The sequence below is a fragment of the Suncus etruscus genome, chromosome 8, assembly GCF_024139225.1.
Source record: "Suncus etruscus isolate mSunEtr1 chromosome 8, mSunEtr1.pri.cur, whole genome shotgun sequence".
NCBI classification, from domain to species: domain Eukaryota; kingdom Metazoa; phylum Chordata; class Mammalia; order Eulipotyphla; family Soricidae; genus Suncus; species Suncus etruscus.
The window spans coordinates 3,628,167-3,645,854 of NC_064855.1; the positions used below are offsets into that span (position 1 = coordinate 3,628,167).

The following is a 17,688-nucleotide window of genomic DNA, read 5'->3' on the forward strand; positions in this document are numbered from 1 at the left end:
AGTAATTCCTGAATGCAGAACTGAAGTAAGCCCTGCGCACCACTGAGTATGGGCCAAGAGCCAAAAAACTAAATACCTTTCTTGAATAAAAATTTACATAAATAAATGAGTGCATTATGTAAGTTCCATAATGAGATCATATCAGTGTATCGATGTGGCCACACTTACCCAAAGCTGAGGAGCGAGCATATAGAACCTTATACTTTCAGTTGATGTCTGGGTATCCTGGATTTTCAGAAGGCAGAACAGTCTGTGAATGTCTTTGCCCTAGATCTGCAGTTAGTTAGTGAATCGGCCATGGGAGCTCTGAAGGACTTCAGTTCCCTTGAACTTAGATGAATTAGGCAGGTTCGCATTTTTTCAAATGAAGCTCTCAGGGTCACTGAGTTTTTGATTCCAGTTATAGCAAAGACTCAAACTCATTGTGTTATGGGGCGTGGGCACAGAGTAGAGCACAAATCCTGCATTTGCAGAACCCCGAGTTCGGTTTTTGCTACTGGAGAAAAAAATTCCCATTGAGTCTCGGTGTCTCTAGTCTTCATTTGAAGTCACATCTAGCACCTCTCAAAGCTCACTCCTAGCTCTGCACTCAGGGATCTGTCCTGGTGGTGCTCAGGGGACCAGCTGGGATGCTGGGGATCAAGCCCAGGTCAGCTGCGTGCAAGGTAAACACCCTTCCGTACTCTTCTCTGGTTTCTGCTCCCCTTTTTTATAATCCCCATTTTTTTAAATTGGTTTTTGGGCCACACCCGATAATGCTCAGGGGTTACTCCTGGCTCTGCACTCAGAAATCGCTCCTGGCTTGGGGAAACATATGGGACACCTGGGGATCGAACCTAGGTTAGCGCATGCAAGGGAAACACCCTACCACTTGCACCACTGCTCTGGTCCCCTAACCTCCATTTTTGATGGTTTTCTTCTTTAGGAGGGAAAAGGGTTAAGTTTTTTTTTTTGTTTGTTTTTTTGTCCCCCAATTCATAATACAGACCAGGCAAAGGGCCTGTGTTGAGGTGTATATGGGGTGCATTTACTGTACCTCCTCTTTCTATACAGTCAGTGTAAAGAACACAGCCTGTGGTAAGAATTGGGAGGCCTTATCTTTTTTTTTTTTTTTTTTGATTTATATATATATAATCCTTCACCAGTGCAACATTCCCATGACCAATATCCCAAGTGTCCTTCCTCCCCACCCTACACCGGCCTGTACTCTAGACAGGCTTTCTAGCAATATGGAGATTTCTCCAAAAGCTGGAAGTTGAGCTCCCATACAATCTAGCTATACCACTGGGGATATATCCTAGGAACACAAAAATACAAGGCAAAAATCTCACACCTATATTCATTGCAGCGTTGTTTACAATAGCCAGACTCTGGAAACAGCCTAGATGCCCCTCAATAGATGAATGGTGGGGCCCGGAGAGATAGCACAGCGGTGTTTGCCTTGCAAGCAGCCGATCCAGGACCAAAGGTGGTTGGTTCGAATCCTGGTGTCTCATATGGTCTCCCGTGCCTGCCAGGAGCTATTTCTGAGCAGACAGCCAGGAGTGACCCCTGAGCACTGCTGGATGTGGCCCAAAAACCAAAAAAAAAAAAAAAAAAAAAAAAAAATAGATGAATGGTTAAAAAAATGAAATATTATGCAGCCATCAGAAGAGATGAAGTCATGAAATTTTCCTATACATGGATGTATATGGAATCTATTATGCTGAGTGAAATAAGTCAGAGGGAGAGAGATAAACGTAGAATGGTCTCACTCATCTATAGGTTTTGAGAAAAATGGAAAACATTTGTGTAATGGTTCTCAGAGACAAACTAGAGGAGGACTGGAGGGTCCAGATCCCAATATGAAGCTCACCACAGGGATCGCTTAGTGCAGTCACAGAAATAATTACACTGAAAACTATCATAACAAAATGTGACTGAATGAGGGAAGTAGAAAGGGTTAAGTTTGGGCCCGGAGAGATAGCACAGCAGTGTTTGCCTTGTAAGCAGCCAATCCAGAACCAAAGGTGGTTGGTTCGAATCCTGGTGTCCTGTGGGTGTACCTATTTAAGACCCTAGACCCACCCTTTTCTGGGAGGGGTCTTGGGAACCGGATAATAGGTGTAACTTTACCTGCGAGCCCCTCCCATTCCTGGGAGGGGTCTGGGAAATGTTAGATAAGGCGGAACCAAGGGGATTGGGCCCTTTGGCTCTTGGCCCTTTCTGCGCTGCTGGGCGCTCTGAGGAAGATGGCTGAAAGGAGTTTAGATGCAGGGCCAAGAATAACTAGTGCTTAAAAGGTTATGAGATAGGCCACACACATGTGGTGAATAGGGCATGAATAAAGTTAATGCTTCCTGAAGCCTGCCTGTGAGTGAGTCTTGATTACGCCGATCACCTGGGCCTGGAATCCGCCAGCTGGATGGGGATGAAGCCACGTGGCTGGGGCCTAAGCACAAAGGCCTCCATCCATCGCCATCCAGCCCCATCGTTATTTACTTAATTCAACAGTGTCCCATATGGTCCCCCGTACCTGCCAGGAGCTATTTCTGAGCAGACAGCCAGGAGTAACCCCTGAGCACCGCCGGATGTGGCCCAAAAACAAAAACAAAAACAAAAAAAAAAAAAAGAAAAAGAAAGGGTTAAGTTTTAGCAGTGTCTTCTAGAGTAATAATGAACTTTTAGAGCTAGAGTGATGAGTTGAGGTTTCTGGTTCTATTACGTTAAATGACTGAAATAAAACTCCCGTGGCGTCAGTGACGATCTATCTTAGTAAGATTTCCCCTTAATGTCGAGCTCAAGGCACCGCAGGAATCTTCGGGAAGCAGTTTTTTTAATTCCTTTTAGTTTTATCGTTTGGTTGACAGACAGATAAGAAGTTGGCCTCTTCAGATCTAAGTACCGTTATACCACTCTCCATTTTAAGGCTCTGTTAAAAGACTGAGAAAACTCTTTATCATAGGACAGCTCTGTTTACTGAAGCCAGAAATAGGTTACAGATCCTGCGGATGGAGCAGCTGAATCTCATTTGTTCAAGCAAACACTTGAGAACCATCTTCACGCTGATCATCATCGTCTTACAGCATGTGTCCGTCCAATTCCCGCAGAACAGAACTTTTGCCTTTGTGTTAAAAGCGCTTTGAAGGGCCTCAGTCATGCTCTGACAAACCTTTCAGGTGTTTTCTGCGCCTCACTGAAGGATAGTTTGAACAGCCACATTACTCCGTAGATGGCATTGTCTGTGCTTCACGAGACTAAGGCTTGTTTGAGCAGCCACAGTATCAGCAGCAGGCATAATATCTCATAAAACACTCAGGCATGCCTGCCCACATCTCTCTACATCCCCAGTCAGTGCTTGAGGGAGGCAGAAATGAAATCGGGGAGAGCAATTGCTCTCCAGAGTGGGATGGATTGTCCGAGTGAGCTGTGCTGCCCCTGGCACTAGGAGTATCTGGTGTCAGTGCGAGAGACAGAGGGAAGGACTGGTTACTGAAGTATCCTGTGGGTTCCTGAGCAAAAAAAGTTGGCCATTTTTCTTCCCTCTTGAAAGAGGCACTTGCACACCTAGGGAAGGTGAATGCTGGCAGCCAGGCAGCCTTCTCCACTCATTTGTGTCATTTCATATTTAGTATATGTCAGTTTCTGGAAATTCAGTAGATAAACCTTGGGGAAAATACTTCGAAAAAATCTGGGGGGTGGGATGGGTTATACCTGCTGGTACTTGGGGGCTAACTCGATTCTGCCCAGGGACCCTGTGAGGCTGGGGTCCAGCCCAAAGCTCTTACCTGCAGAGGTGAAGCTCGGCCTTGAGAGCCTCTCGCAGCCCTGACTGAATTTTGTGGAGACCCGGTGTAACGTTTGTGTAATGCAGTGTGACCCAGGGCAGTCTTCAGACTCGCTGTGGCTGTGAATGGAGTTCTGTGTGATTTCGGGTGTCGGGACTCACCAAAGAGTTCACCCCCTTTCTGGTATTTGCTTCCTGTGAACCAGTTGGGGCAGAACCTTCATGTAGGTAAGAGTGCATTATGTTTGTAGGAACTCTGAGACTATAACCAGTTTCTAGGAAGCCATTTAGGCATTTGACCTCTAAGTCAGGTGCATGCAAAACATGTTTCTCCTAAACTTAGAAAATTGACACATAAGGGACCAGAGAGATAGCACAGCGGGGAGACGCTTGCCTTGCACACAATTGACCTGGGTTCAATCTCCGCATCCTTTTTGGTCTCTCGAGCAATGATTCCTGAGTGCAGAGTCAGAAGTAGCCCCTGACCATCAGTTGTGTCCCCACAATAAAATGGGTACATAAAAGTCATGCAGATCCGCAAATAGTTGGAGGTGGCATTTCCTCATCTTGTGGCATCCACACATTTGAGAAATAAGTTCTCATTCTGGAAGCCCTGAGTTCTCTCACCTGGGTACCAGTCTTGGCACATGAAATCCCAAAGCTTTTTCAACACAACGTGTTGTTTCCACCATTATTGCAGACAGAATGGTACAACTGCAAACTTAAGGACACCAAATTAGCCTGGTTTCGCAGTGAAAGTGGAGCCTGTGTGGCAATACTCACCCTAAGCTGCGACAGCAAGGCTATTAGCTTCCAATTTTGCATGTAAATTGCTTTCCACATTATTCCTTGCTCAGTCTGTTACTGAAGAAATTGCTGGTTTGATACATTTCCTGTAGACAGTGTCAAGAAGAAAATGTTTCGTGTTTTAATGAATGCAGAAACACTTATTAGAAAAAATTAAGCTAAGGAAAGTCTCCTATTGTAAAATCTGTTGAGATGGACCATAATTAGAATGTATTTTCTTGGCATACAATACGGTTCAAGCCGGTGGAAGATTTACTTAGCATATACAGTGTGCCACTCCCGTCCACCACAGGACACTGGAGCACCGTTGGTGGCCGATGACTCCAGCACCTCGCTCATGGTAGTCAGGGCAGAACCCACCCGCCCATACCCAAATCTCATTGAGATTAGCCCCTGGCCCAACCTCAGCACTTTAGCCCCTATTAAAAACCTAATTTGGGGGCCAGAGAGATAGCATGGAGGTAGGGCATTTGCCTTGCATGCTGAAGGTCATCGGTTCGAATCCCGGCGTCCCATATGGTCCCCCGAGCCTGCCAGGAGCGATTTCTGAGCGTAGAGCCAGGAGTAACCCCTGAACACTGCTGGGTGTGACCCAAAATAAAATAAAAAAAAGATTTTATTTTTTTTTTGGTGAAGATTTGATTTTTTTTAAATCAAATTCCTGACTAAAAATGTCCACAATTTATCATTTTATTCTCTAAAATTTTTCCAACTGATTGTTTGAAATGGTCTGAAATGCTAGAATTTCCATTTGTTCTCCATAAAACCAGCTCACATGAATTGCTCTTGCTGTCCATGTGACTGATCACTAGACCCAAGTTTGAGCTATTGTTAAAGTGGAAAAAGCAATGCATTGTTGTTGGGTCCCGTTTACACCTTGATTGGTTATCGATGGATCCTCAAAGAGCTCCCAGAATGAGAAATCGATTCCCATTCCCTTCTCCCCTTGTGGGGGAGGAGATCTTGGTACTGTTTATCCGCAGCAAATAATTCACACAGACAGGAGGGTAAAGGGGTACGAAGGTCGGGTGCAGAGTCCTTTGTCAGCCTACTACCAGCTCCAAAAAACACTTGGAGCCAGCTAGTAAACCCTATTAAAAGGCCCTGAGCAACTCGCTCTCAAACTATTTATTAGCCTCTCAACAGCGCCCCCATCTGGAAGGTAGAAGGTGGAACAACGCGCAGAGATAATCTTATTAAAATGCTTTCATATATAACAAGTCCCCCTTTTAGGAAAGCAATAATAATAAAATACAAAAGTAAGTAACATTTTCTATAATTATAAAAGGAACAACTAAGCAATAAGAAAAGAGCGGCTGTTTGCATAAGCGCATCACAGGGAAAAGTAAAGAAAAACTTCTAACCTAAACACAGGGTGTCCAAAATCAGGACAAGGAATCAACTACAAGTTCCAGAAATGAGAGATCTACGACGCACAAGATGAAGAATTCCAAATAAGTTCTTGGAAGAACACAGCATTACTCTTAAAAATTCATACATTCAAAAAGCAGATAGTGCAGTGGAGAGGGTCCTTGCCTTACATACGGTCTACCTGTGTTCAACCCTGCCTAGTACCTCCAAAGAATCCCCCAAGCACCACCAGGAGTGACCCCGGAATACAGAGCCAGGAGTAACCTCACTAGGCATGGCCCCAGAACAACAGTATAAACATGTATTTTCCCCTCTTTTATTATTTTTTTTGGGGGGGACCACATCTGGTGGCGCTCAGAGTTTACTCCCGGCTCTGCACTCAAAAAATCGCTCCTGGCAAGTTTGGGGGACCATATAGGGTGCCGGGGATCGAACCTGGGTCCATCCCAGGTCGGCCATGTGCAAAGCAAAAGCCCTTCTGCTGTGCTATCACTCCAGCCCCTATTTTCCCCATTTTTACCCCAGAGTTCACTTCTTGAATTATGCCCATATCTCTCTTCCTTTGGCACTAACTGCTAACAGAAATCGTGAAAGTTGAATCCTGAACTGTAGAACTTTTCATGTTTCTAGAGGTGGTGAGTCTCCCAAGCAGAAGGCACATGAACCCAGAAGGCACACGAACCACAGGTGAGTCTCAGCCAGTGCCAGAGCCTGAGGTGGCACTGTCCAGCCCTGCGGTATGGGGAGCTGCCAGGGCCATACTGGTATTGCTCAGGGCCTTTCAAGAGCACACCAGGCAATGCATTGGGGGTGGGGAGGCCCTTGTGGTGCAGAAACCTGAAACTGGGTTGGGCACGTGCATGCACCCTGACTGCTGTATTCACCTGGGTCCCACGAATACCTGAATCCCACATCCAGGTGCCTCTTGACCTTTGTCCACCTTGATATCCCAATTTCCCCGCATCTGCCTGGTTCACCTCAGAACGAGACCCTTCTTATTTCACTGTCTTCTGGCTTGTCACTGAACTGTGATTGCTCCACTTGGATCCGAGATTAAATACTTAATCTGTTTGCCTGGACATCAAGAGTGCTGAAGTAATTTTCAAAGGGCTCTTTGTTGGTAATTGCACAAAATCGCTGAGAAGCTGTAGGCAAGTGCGGGAGATCCTGGGGGGTGCAGGTCTGCCTTTCTCTGGTCACCCTGTAGTCAGTATTGCAACACATTACCTTGGTCCTTGATCAGCCCACTTGCGAGATTGCAGGGGCTCAGGGTTGCTGTTTTAAAAATCCGTTTCTTTTTCTTCTTTAAACTTAAAATAGTAAATCACTCTCCCTGTCAGTGGATTCCAACTGGTTATAGGAAATATTATTTTTTGGAGTTTCAGCCTATTTTGCCAGAGGCAGAAAGCCAGTGCTTCACAAAATAAGAGGTGCAGTTGTGTTTCTGTCAGACCTTTGACTGTCTGGATGGAGGGTTTCGGAAGAGAAGGTCTCTTTGGTGTCTCATACAATGTCAGGGACTTGCCTTGCCTGTGACCAACCCCATCTCAATCAATTCCAGCTACTCCCCAGCAGTCCTGGTTATGCGCTCAGAAGTCGCTCCTGGCTTGGGGGACCATATGGGACGCCGGGGGATAGAATCTCGGTCCGTCCTAGGCTAGCGCTCGCAAGGCAGACAGACACCTTACCTCTAGCGCCACCACACCGGCCCCGAGACTCTTTCTGTGTGCTTTTGTTATTAAATCTTAGTGTGCATCAGTTTCAGTTTATTTTTAATGTTTTATGCTCCCTGGAGCTGGGTATTATTTTTCTCAATATCAAGATCTTTGTTATCATTTTTCTATAAAGTGCATATGTGTCTTCCCCTGACCGGGAATCACTAAAATGCAGATATTACTCTTCTTGAAGAGTAAGTAAGGGGGTTGTTTTTTATAACTAAAACCCGACTACAAATATGTTTGTAATCATGGTGCTTAAATAAAAATATTAAAAAAAATAACAAAACATCTCAACAGTACAATGGAAGAACTGAAATACAGGGCCATAAAAAGCATCCCAAAAGATCAGCAAAAAGGTAAAACAACATTAATTTAAAAACTAAGATAATCTACCAAATTTAGGGGTAACTTCAAGAAGATCATGCAGTTAATATATAGTAGAGATGAGGTTTTGATTAAACTCTCTTAGAATCCAGCTCCCGTTCTTTTTATACTCCCTTTCTGTATCCCCACGCCACCCCCGTAATCACAGCGCATCCTTTCTCACCACTGACAGTGCCAACTCCTGGAACCAGAGAGAGAACATAGAACCAAGATGCTTGCCTTGCATCCAGCTGTCCCAGGTTCAAATCCTCGTCATTATATCAGGGGTCACCCCTGAGCACAGAGGCTGGGAATAGTCGCTGAGCACCAGTGGGTGTGATTAAAAACAAAAATCTCACCCAGATAATAAGAAAATAAAATAATAGTAATTAATAATAATAATAATGGTAGTAGTAGTAGCCGCCTCTATGTGTGAGTTCTGCACAGAGACACTGGCATAGGGATCACATGAAGGGAGGATGTGGGCTGGCCCAGCTGACCACAACCAGCTGGGTGGAGAGAGGCGGCTTCCGGGAGACACTTCCCAGGGCTCAGGAATCATTCAAGTTCTCATAGTGAGCAATGAGCCCACTCTGTGAGTGCTGTGAGCGTGGACAGCAAGTGGGCTCCAGTTGGGCTAGACAAGATCTACTGGAGGGGATAGAACTGATTATGTTGAGTTGGTCTTCAACTCAGAACCTTCTCTGTGTTTCTGCAGTGGTCACCCTCACAGTGCTAGGGACGGGCAACACTGCACACTTCTGGTGTGCAAGCCTGAGGGTACAGAGCTCTGGGCTAGGTCAGTGGTCTCAGAGGACCCTCCAGACCACCCTTAGGGAGAGAGCATGGCAGGCCTGCCTCTGTGAGCTGCACCCTCAGCCTCTAAGGATGCTGTCAGTGGTGACTTCCCACAAGAACTCTCTGATTTTTGCCTTTTTTTTTTTAACCCAAATACTGTTTTGAGAGGGTTGTCAGGAATCCATACCCAGCAGTGCTCAGGGATGACTCCTGGCTCTGTGCTTAGAAATCACTCCTGGCAGTGCTCAGGGACCATAAATAGGCCTGGGAATCAGACCACCGTCAGCCGCATGCAAGGCAAGTGTTAAAGCTCTGTACTACCTCTCTGGCCCCTCTTTTTCTTTCCTTGATTAAAAGAAAAATTCCTAGGGCCAGATTGGGCAGACAGCAGGCTGGGCATTTGCTTTGCATGCAGCCAACTTGGGTTCCAACCCAGTACCTCCTATGGTCCCCTGAGCCTCACCAAGAATGCAGAGTCAGAAGTCAGCCTTGAACACCAGGTGTGGCCCAAAACATATATATAGATACATACATACATATATATATATATACACATATATATATAAATTAAAGGAAATTCCTGTGTATGTGCTTCTTTGTTCTTTTTTCCTCTCATTTCTGTCCAAATTCCACTTTTACTTAGAAACAAAGGAAAGCAGTCCTTCTCACTGTCAGAAGTGCTTCTTCCTCTTCAGATCTGGTGTGATTGGCCAGCAGACACTGGTTTTGTTTTATGTGAGGTCAGACCCAAGCAAGAGCAGACTGCAGGCACTTTGTGAGGAACAGGGTCAGTCCTGAGGACTGGTTGGGAAGTGAAGGCTTCTCCTGAGCATGCGTTGGAGTTGGGTTTCGTTTTCTTTTCTTTTCTTTTTTTTTTACTTTAACAGAATTCCTTCCTTTTTTTTAGTCTTTATTTAAACACTTTGATTACACATATGATTGTCATATAAAGAACACCTCCCTTCACCAGTGCAACATTCCCATCACCAATGTCCCAAATCTCCCTCCTCCCCACCCCACCCTCGCCTGTACTTTAGACAGGCTTTCTACTTTCCTCATTCATTCACATTGTTATGAGAGTTCTCAATGCAATTATTTCTCTAACTGCAATCATCACTCTTTGTGGTGAGCTTCATGTCGTGAGCTGGACCTTCCAGTCCTCCTTTCTTTTGTGTCTGAAAATTATTGCAAAATACCTTTTATTTTTTAAACCCATAGATGAGTGAGACTATTCTGCATCTATCTCCCTCTGACTTATTTCACTCAGCGTAATAGGTTCCATGTACATCCATATATAGGAAAATTTCATGACTTCATCTCTCCTGATGGCTGCATAATATTCCATTGTGTATATGTACCACAGTTTCTTTAGCCATTCATCTGTTGAAGGGCATCTTGGTTGTTTCCAGAGTCTGGCTATTGTAAACAGTGCAACAATGAATATAGGTTTAAGAAGGGATTTTTGTATTGTAGTTTTGTGTTCCTAGGGTATATCCCTAGGAGTGATATAGCTGGATCATATGGTAGCTCAATTTCTAGCTTTTGGAGGAATCTCCATATTGTTTCCCATAAAAATTGGACTAGACAGCATTTCCAAACAGCAGTGAATAAGAGTTCCTTTCTCTCCACATCCCCGTCAGCACTGCTTATTGCCATTCTTTGTGATGTGTGCCTATCTCTGTGGAGTGAGATGGTACCTCATAGTTGTTTTGATTGGAGTTGGGTTTCTGTTTTTGTTGTGAAACCACACCTGGCTCTGTGTTCAGGGATCACTCTTGACTCACTTCTACGGACCATATGGGGTGCTGGGGATCAACCCCACTCAGCCATGTGCACGGCAGATGCCCTACCCCTGTCCTAGCTCTCCAGGCCCCACCGTGTCTGGCTTCCTAGGTGAGGAATGGCTTGTCCCTCCACAAACAGCTCCAACAGGCTGAACTTGTACCTGTAGCTGTATGAGACTATTTACAAGAGCATGAAGTTTAAAAAATAGAAAGTTAGTATAAAATTGATATGAGATGGGCCAGAGCAATAGCACAGCTGGGAGGGCATTTACCTTTCAAGTGGTCAACCCAGGTTCGATCCCTAGCACCCTACATGGTCCCCCTGAACCCACTAGGAGAGATTCCTGATCATTGCTGGGTGTGGTCCAAAACAAATGGACAAAAAAATGTATATTAAAAAACACTTTTTGTTTTGTTTTGTTTGGGGGCCATACCCAGTGGTGCTCAGAGGTTCCTGGACTCAGGAATTACTCCTGGCAGTTTCGGGGGACTATGTAGGATGCTGGGGATTGAATCTGGGTCAGTTGCATGCAAGACAAATGCTGTACACACTGTGCTACCTCTCCTTCTTCAATGCACAATTTTTTTGGCCTTCAGAACTAATAACTAGGGGCCAGAGAGATAGCATGGAGGTAGGATGTTTGCCTTGCATGCAGAAGGACGGTGGCTTGAATCCCAGCATCCCATATGGTCCCCCGAGCCTGTCAGGAGCAATTTCTGAGCAAAGAGCCAGGAATAACTCCTGAGCGCTGCCGGATGTGACCCAAACCCCCCCCCCCAAAAAAAAAAAAAAGAACTAATAACTAACACTTCACAAGTGTTAATCCCCCAAACAACAATGCTCTTCATAAAGCAGGTCCCGAAGAGGAGGGCTGTGATGGTCATGTTGCATCCTGGGGGGATGAGTTTTGCATATTTAGGGATGCAATATCTTTTTTATTAGTATCATCATCATTAATTACTACTGGTGTCTGACGAAAGTCATCATTTCTCTTTCCCTGAGACAGAATATTAACCAGATGGCTTTAATATCTTGCCTGATTATTTTTGCTTTCTGATGAAACCAGTCACCAAAGAGCTCAGGAACCATTGAGAACCTCAAATTAGAGCTGCTGCAGAACTACGTGACTCAGCCCGCAGGACCCCAGGCTAACCTGAGGCCAGAGCCCTTCGGGTCTCCCCAGTGGACAGGCTGCGAGTTCTGTGTCCCCTGAAATGTGTGCTTACTCCACCAACCGGCACAGACGCAGTCGGACTCCAGGTGGAGACTTTTTGGGGTCTGTCCTCCAGGAGGGAATGTGGACTGTCCCCCATCCTGGGCCATTAGCTCTTCCCCTGCCTGCCAACCCCACCAAAGCCTGAACCCCAGATCCAGGGAGCGGGGAGCAGAGCGAAGAAGATCTGAGCTGGACTGGGGGAGCCTCGTGGTGGCTGTCCAATAGGTGGAGCCTCTGGGTCCCCCCATCCTCCTGCAGGGATAGAAAAGTGCAGACAGCTCCCTCCCAGCACTCCTGCTCCCCGAATCCTCTCTCCCTTGGAGCCTTCCTTTGCTCCCTCCCAGCTCTCCTCCTGGCAATCCTGCTGAAGCCCAGGAGCTCTGTGCACAGCAGGCTCAGGGCTCTGCCATGCTGGGGCTCCTGCTCTTCCTCCTGCCCCTGGCACAAGCCACCACCGAGCACCCGGAGGGGGCCATGCCCAACGCCTCCAACTTCTTCTGGGGCAACTACACTTTCTCCGACTGGCAGAACTTTGTGGGACAGCGGCGCTACGGGGCCGAGTCGCAGAAGCCCACCGTGAAGGCGCTGCTGGTGGTGGCCTACGCTGTCATCATCGTGGTCTCGCTCTTCGGCAACGTCCTGGTGTGCCATGTCATCTGCAGGAACCAGCGCGTGCTCTCGGCCACCAGCCTCTTCATCGTCAACCTGGCCGTGGCCGACATCCTCATCACCCTCCTCAACACGCCCTTCACCTTGGTAGGGTGCCCGCTGCCTCCTCCTCCTCCTCCTCCTCCTCCTCCTCCTCCTCCTGCCTCCATCTCTCCCTCCTCATCCCAGCTCTCCCTCAGCTCTCCCTCGGGCTGGGCTGTCTCCTCTCAGGCAGCTCCTTTTCTCACTGTGGCTCTCACAGTCTGGCTTTTTATCCTGCTGCCAAGATACTTTCCTGTCTGCCTGTGGCTTCCTGCCCTCTCCCCCTCTCCCCTGCCCTCTCCTTCCATCTCCTCTTCACCTCTTCTCTCCTTCCCTCTTGCCCTCTTCTCTCCACCCCCCCTGCCTTTCCCGGTCCCTTTCTCCTCTTCCCTTTCCTCCCTGCCCTCTCCTTTCCCTCTCCTCCCCTACCCTCTCCCCTGCCTTCACCTCTTCTCCCCAGCACTCTCTTCCTTGCCCCTTGCCCCTTTCCCTGGCCTTCGACCCCTTCTCCCCATCCCTCTACCCCCTCTCAGGCTGGTGGCTTGAGTGTCTGCAGCCACTGTGACTGATTGCCCGTGTCCTTGTGGTGGTGGTGGATGCTGCAGTAGAGCTGTTCCCTGACACAATGAATGGCAGACACCCCCCACCCCGACTCCTTGGCCTCTGCAGTGGCGTCTCCTCCATGTGTTGTGGAAACCCATAGGAGCTGGGAGGCTGTGAGCCAAGCCTGCCCCAAGCTCTGGGTGCCCGATCCCTTCTGGTCCTGACTGTTGAATTAATTAAATATAAAGTTTAATGTCTAATGTCGGGGTGAGAGACCTCTGTGCCTGCCACTCAGCCGGCTCAGTTCCGGGGGGTTACACAGCGCGGAGCTCCACCCTGCACCTCTGCCTGCCCAACCTCTGTCTTTCTCTCTCTATCTCTCTGTCTTGGTTTCTCTGTTTCTTCTCTCCTTGTCTCTATCTCTCTGTCTCTGCATCACTTTAACTTTCTGTCTCTGGTCTCTCTGTGTCTCTGTCTCCCTGTCTCTGTAGTTCTTGTGTCCCTTGCATTTGGATAGGGTGGTGGAGGGAATGCTGGGAGAGAATAGGAGGTGTAGGGATGAGGGGAAGGGTGAGCCCCATGTGCGCTCCTATCCACAGGAGCCTCCACACTTTGCAGAGGAGTAAACTGAGGCTCAGTGAGAAGGGGGCAGGTCTGGGGGGAGGCTCTTCTGCCTCGGTCCTAGGGTCTGTCACGCTGGACCTGACGGTGGTACAACTGTGCGCTCCCCTCCACATTCCTGGGACTTTGAGGACTTCCTGAGCTAGGGGCTGCTGGTAGGTGGCTGGGTGAGTGGATGGACTGACCTGACACTTCCCCCTGTCAGCATGAACACTATCCTGGGCTGCTGCCCTCGCTGAGGGCTGCTGGGAATGGTCAGGTAACAATCCGGGACAGTGGGGAGACAGTACCCGTCTCTCCCCAGGCCCGCTTCGTGAACAGCACATGGGTGTTCGGGAAGGGCATGTGTCATGTGAGCCGCTTCGCCCAGTACTGTTCCCTGCACGTCTCGGCGCTGACACTGACAGCCATCGCCCTGGACCGCCACCAGGTAAGAGCAAAAGGAGGTTGTGTTCGGTGCTCCCAGCCAGGCCAAAGAGCCCATGATGTAGCCTCACACTGCTCCCCGTAACAGCAAGTCTGTTGCAGGTGATCATGTACCCACTCAGGCCCCGCATCTCCACCACCAAGGGGCTGGTCTATGTGGTCGTCATCTGGGCCATGGCTGCCGCATTCTCCCTGCCCCACGCCATCTGCCAGAAGCTGTTTACCTTCAAGTACAGGTGAGCCCATGGATCCAGGGAGCCAAGCAGGGGTCTGCTGCAGATTCTGGGTCTGATCGGCTGCATGTTTCGCCAGGTTTCACCTCCACAGCATGCATGGCTCCTCCCCACTCTCCTAGCATCCAAGACATGTCCTCAGGCGGAGAAATGAAGAGGGGCTCCCCCAGACAGAGTGCAGAATGAAGGAGGTGATTAGATTCCCTCACACAACCTACAAACATGTGGGCCTGTCTGTCTCTGTTGCTGTGTCTGCAAGCTCTTTGCACCCGCCTTCAGGGTCTGCTTCTTTGTCAGATGCTTTCCTTCCAGGGAGTGATTTTTCTTTGCGAGTTCTGGGTTTTATAAATTGAAGTGCTGCTGTCTCCTTTGATTCTTCAAAGGCGCTTCCCTGCTCAAGATGTCAGGTTTCTGATTTTCCTGGCATGATGTCCTGGAGCCTCGAGTACTGTCTCTGTTTACCAAGTCCTCAGTCCTTACTGACTAAATAGTTGGATGAACAGATGGATGGATGGATGGACAGAGGGGTGGGTGGGTTGGTGGATAGACAGAGAGATGGATGGGTGGATAGACAGACAAATGAATGGACAGACAAATGAATGGGTGGATGGTAGATGGATAGAGTAGGTGGATGGACGACTGGTGGATGGATGATTGGTGGATGAATGATTGGCAGATGGGTGCTAGATAGATGGTGGGTGTTAGGTAGAACAGGTGGATGGATGGGGATGGGTCCCCATGGATGACTCTACACTGAGCCCATTGTCTCTTCTCTACCTGTGCCCCTGCCCCTGGCCCAGTGAGGACACTGTTCGTTCCCTGTGCCTGCCGGACTTCCCTGAGCCAGCTGACCTCTTCTGGAAATACCTGGACCTGGCCACCTTCATCCTCCTCTACCTGCTGCCCCTGCTCATCATCTCTGTGGCCTATGCTCGGGTGGCCAAGAAGCTGTGGCGGTGCAACACCATCGGCGATGTGACCACAGAGCAGTACCTGACCCTTCGGCGCAAGAAGAAGACGACCATCAAGATGCTGACACTCGTGGTGGTCCTCTTTGCCCTCTGCTGGTTCCCTCTAAACTGCTACGTGCTCCTGCTGTCCAGCAAGGTGGTCCCCACCAACAACGCCCTCTACTTTGCCTTCCACTGGTTCGCCACCAGCAGCACCTGCTACAACCCCTTCATCTACTGCTGGCTCAACGAGAGCTTCAGGGGGGAGCTGAAGGCGCTGCTGAGAATGTGCCAGCGGCTACCCCGGCAGCCCTCCCCTGTCCCTGCCTCCAGGCTGGCCTGGGCAGAGAAGGGCCAGGGCCAAAGGGCGCCCCCTGTGGACCAGGTTCTGCCCCCTGCTCAGCTGCACGGTGGAAAGACAGACCTGTTGTCTGTGGAGCCCATTGTGACTGTGAGTTAGGGGGACCCGGTTGGAGGATGAGGATTGGATGGGCCAGTCCTTGCTCAGCCTTCATGGGGCCTGGCCTGGACCCTGGCCAGCCTTGCTTCATACTGGACGCAAACACCCATTGTGACTTCCTGCAGTGTCTGTGCCCAAGCAGAGAAGCTTGGCCCCAGTTCCCTGTGTCCCCACGGAACAGTCATCTCATTGAGGCTGGCCATGTGCATGGAGTCTCATGGGGTGGAGAGAGGCGGGTGAGCTGAGAGAGAATGCAAGAGCGGTACCAAGGCACTTGGGGCAGGGGAAGCATTGGAAGAAGCATCGGAAGAAGCAGGAACTTTCAGTAAAGCACCAAGAGGAAGTGAAAAACTCTTGTGGGTCCCTGGCTCCTGGGCCCATGACTAGAGGGGAGGTGGTGGAAACAGACTGAGGTGGGGTGGGGGATGGTTCGGGAGGCCCCCCCAGCTCTGGGAACTGCTGCTGGTGGTCACACTGAGCCCCAACACCTCCCACTATCTTCATACCAGTTAGGGCAAAGCTCTATCCCAGAACACAGTGTGGAAACCTCCTGTGTCCCCCTCAATCGTTTTGTTTTTGTTGTTGTTTTTGGTTTGGGGCCACCACCCAGTGATATTCAGGGATGTCTCCTGGCTCTGTACTCAGCAATCATTCCTGGCAGTGCTTAGGAGATCATATAGTGTTGCAAGTCAGCCCCTGAAAAGGTTGACTGATGGAGGGATGGAGGATGAGGTCTTTCCCTTCCAGCTCGGAGCACGCGTCTGCCACCCTGTCTAGCTGATGGTTCTGAGGTGAAACGGCGGGTAAACAGCTAGCAGACAGTCAGGCTCGTGGAAATATTTGCTTTATTCGGTGGACAAGACTGAAGTCCAAAGACTCAGCCTCCGTTCCAGCAAAAAAGCCTCTCGCCTTCCACAGACCCTTGTTTTTTTTTTTTTTTTTTTGTTTTTGGGCCACACCCGGTAACGCTCAGGGGTTACTCCTGGCTATGCGCTCAGAAGTCGCTCCTGGCTTGGGGGACCATATGGGACGCTGGGGGATCGAACCGCGGTCCGTCTCCTAGGCTAGCGCAGGTAAGGCAGGCACCTTACCTCCAGCGCCACCGCCCGGCCCCCAGACCCTTGTTTTTATCCCCCAGAGTCAGGTACCAACCAATGGTGGGATCAGATACCACCCAATGGTGGAAGCAGAATCAGGTACTACCCTAGGGTGGGGGCAGAATGCCAGGTCACACCCTAGGGTAGGGCACAATCACCAATCAGTTTAGGGTGAGTAACATCCCCCAAAATATTTACACACAACAATATAGGATATTGGGGATAAAACCAGATGACTGCATTTGAAGCAAATGTCCTAAACACTGTGCTATCATCGCATTGGCCCCGTGTGTCCCTTTAGTTCTGGGGTCCCTTATCCTGTTTCTCTGGGATGACTTTCTCCTCATGCAACCCAACAGCGCCATGTTCAGGGGTCTGGAGGTGTGCTAGACACTGCCATGGGCCTGTCCACAGAAAAACTCATCTCCAGTGCATCCCAGTTCTATCAGCCTACTCTGGATTTGGGTGGAGGAAAACCTTCTCATTGCTGTGTCCAAACTCAATGAACGCAGGCCTGGCACGGGTGAGACATGAGAGCTGGGCCCCATCAGAACCACTTGCAGTGCAGGCGGGCAAGAGCCAGCCCACCTGGGGCTCAGAGCCTTGTAAAGCACGAGATCCAAGAGACTGTGTTGTCCGATGCAAAAGCCCCGCTCTTCCTGGGGTCCCCTGTGGGCCCTCTCGCCCTCTGCTGTCGAGAGTGGGAACTGTCATGTTGCGTATCCCTGGCTCCACTCCTGCCTCGAATGTGCCCCAATAAACATCTGTGGCATATGGATGTGTCAGAGGGTCTGTGTGGGTAAGGAGAAGCAGAGCAAGGACAGCTCTGTCCTCTCCAACCATG

At 49.1% G+C, this 17,688-nt stretch overlaps 1 protein-coding gene and 1 non-coding gene across 2 annotated transcripts; one reads left to right on the plus strand and one right to left on the minus strand.

Moving 5' to 3' along the window:
* Positions 1-961: 961 nt before the first annotated feature.
* LOC126016508 (small nucleolar RNA SNORA51) lies at positions 962-1,094 on the minus strand. Its single transcript, XR_007498303.1, has one exon. It is a non-coding gene; the product is annotated as a small nucleolar RNA SNORA51 (small nucleolar RNA).
* Positions 1,095-12,124: 11,030 nt separating this feature from the next.
* Positions 12,125-16,098, plus strand: GPR83 (G protein-coupled receptor 83). The gene is made up of 4 exons (XM_049778569.1): positions 12,125-12,580; positions 13,983-14,108; positions 14,207-14,340; positions 15,138-16,098. Exons 1-4 carry the CDS (start codon positions 12,233-12,235, stop codon positions 15,745-15,747), a joined length of 1,218 nt encoding a protein of 405 aa, XP_049634526.1. The 5' UTR covers positions 12,125-12,232; the 3' UTR covers positions 15,748-16,098.
* The last annotated feature ends 1,590 nt before the right edge of the window (positions 16,099-17,688 follow it).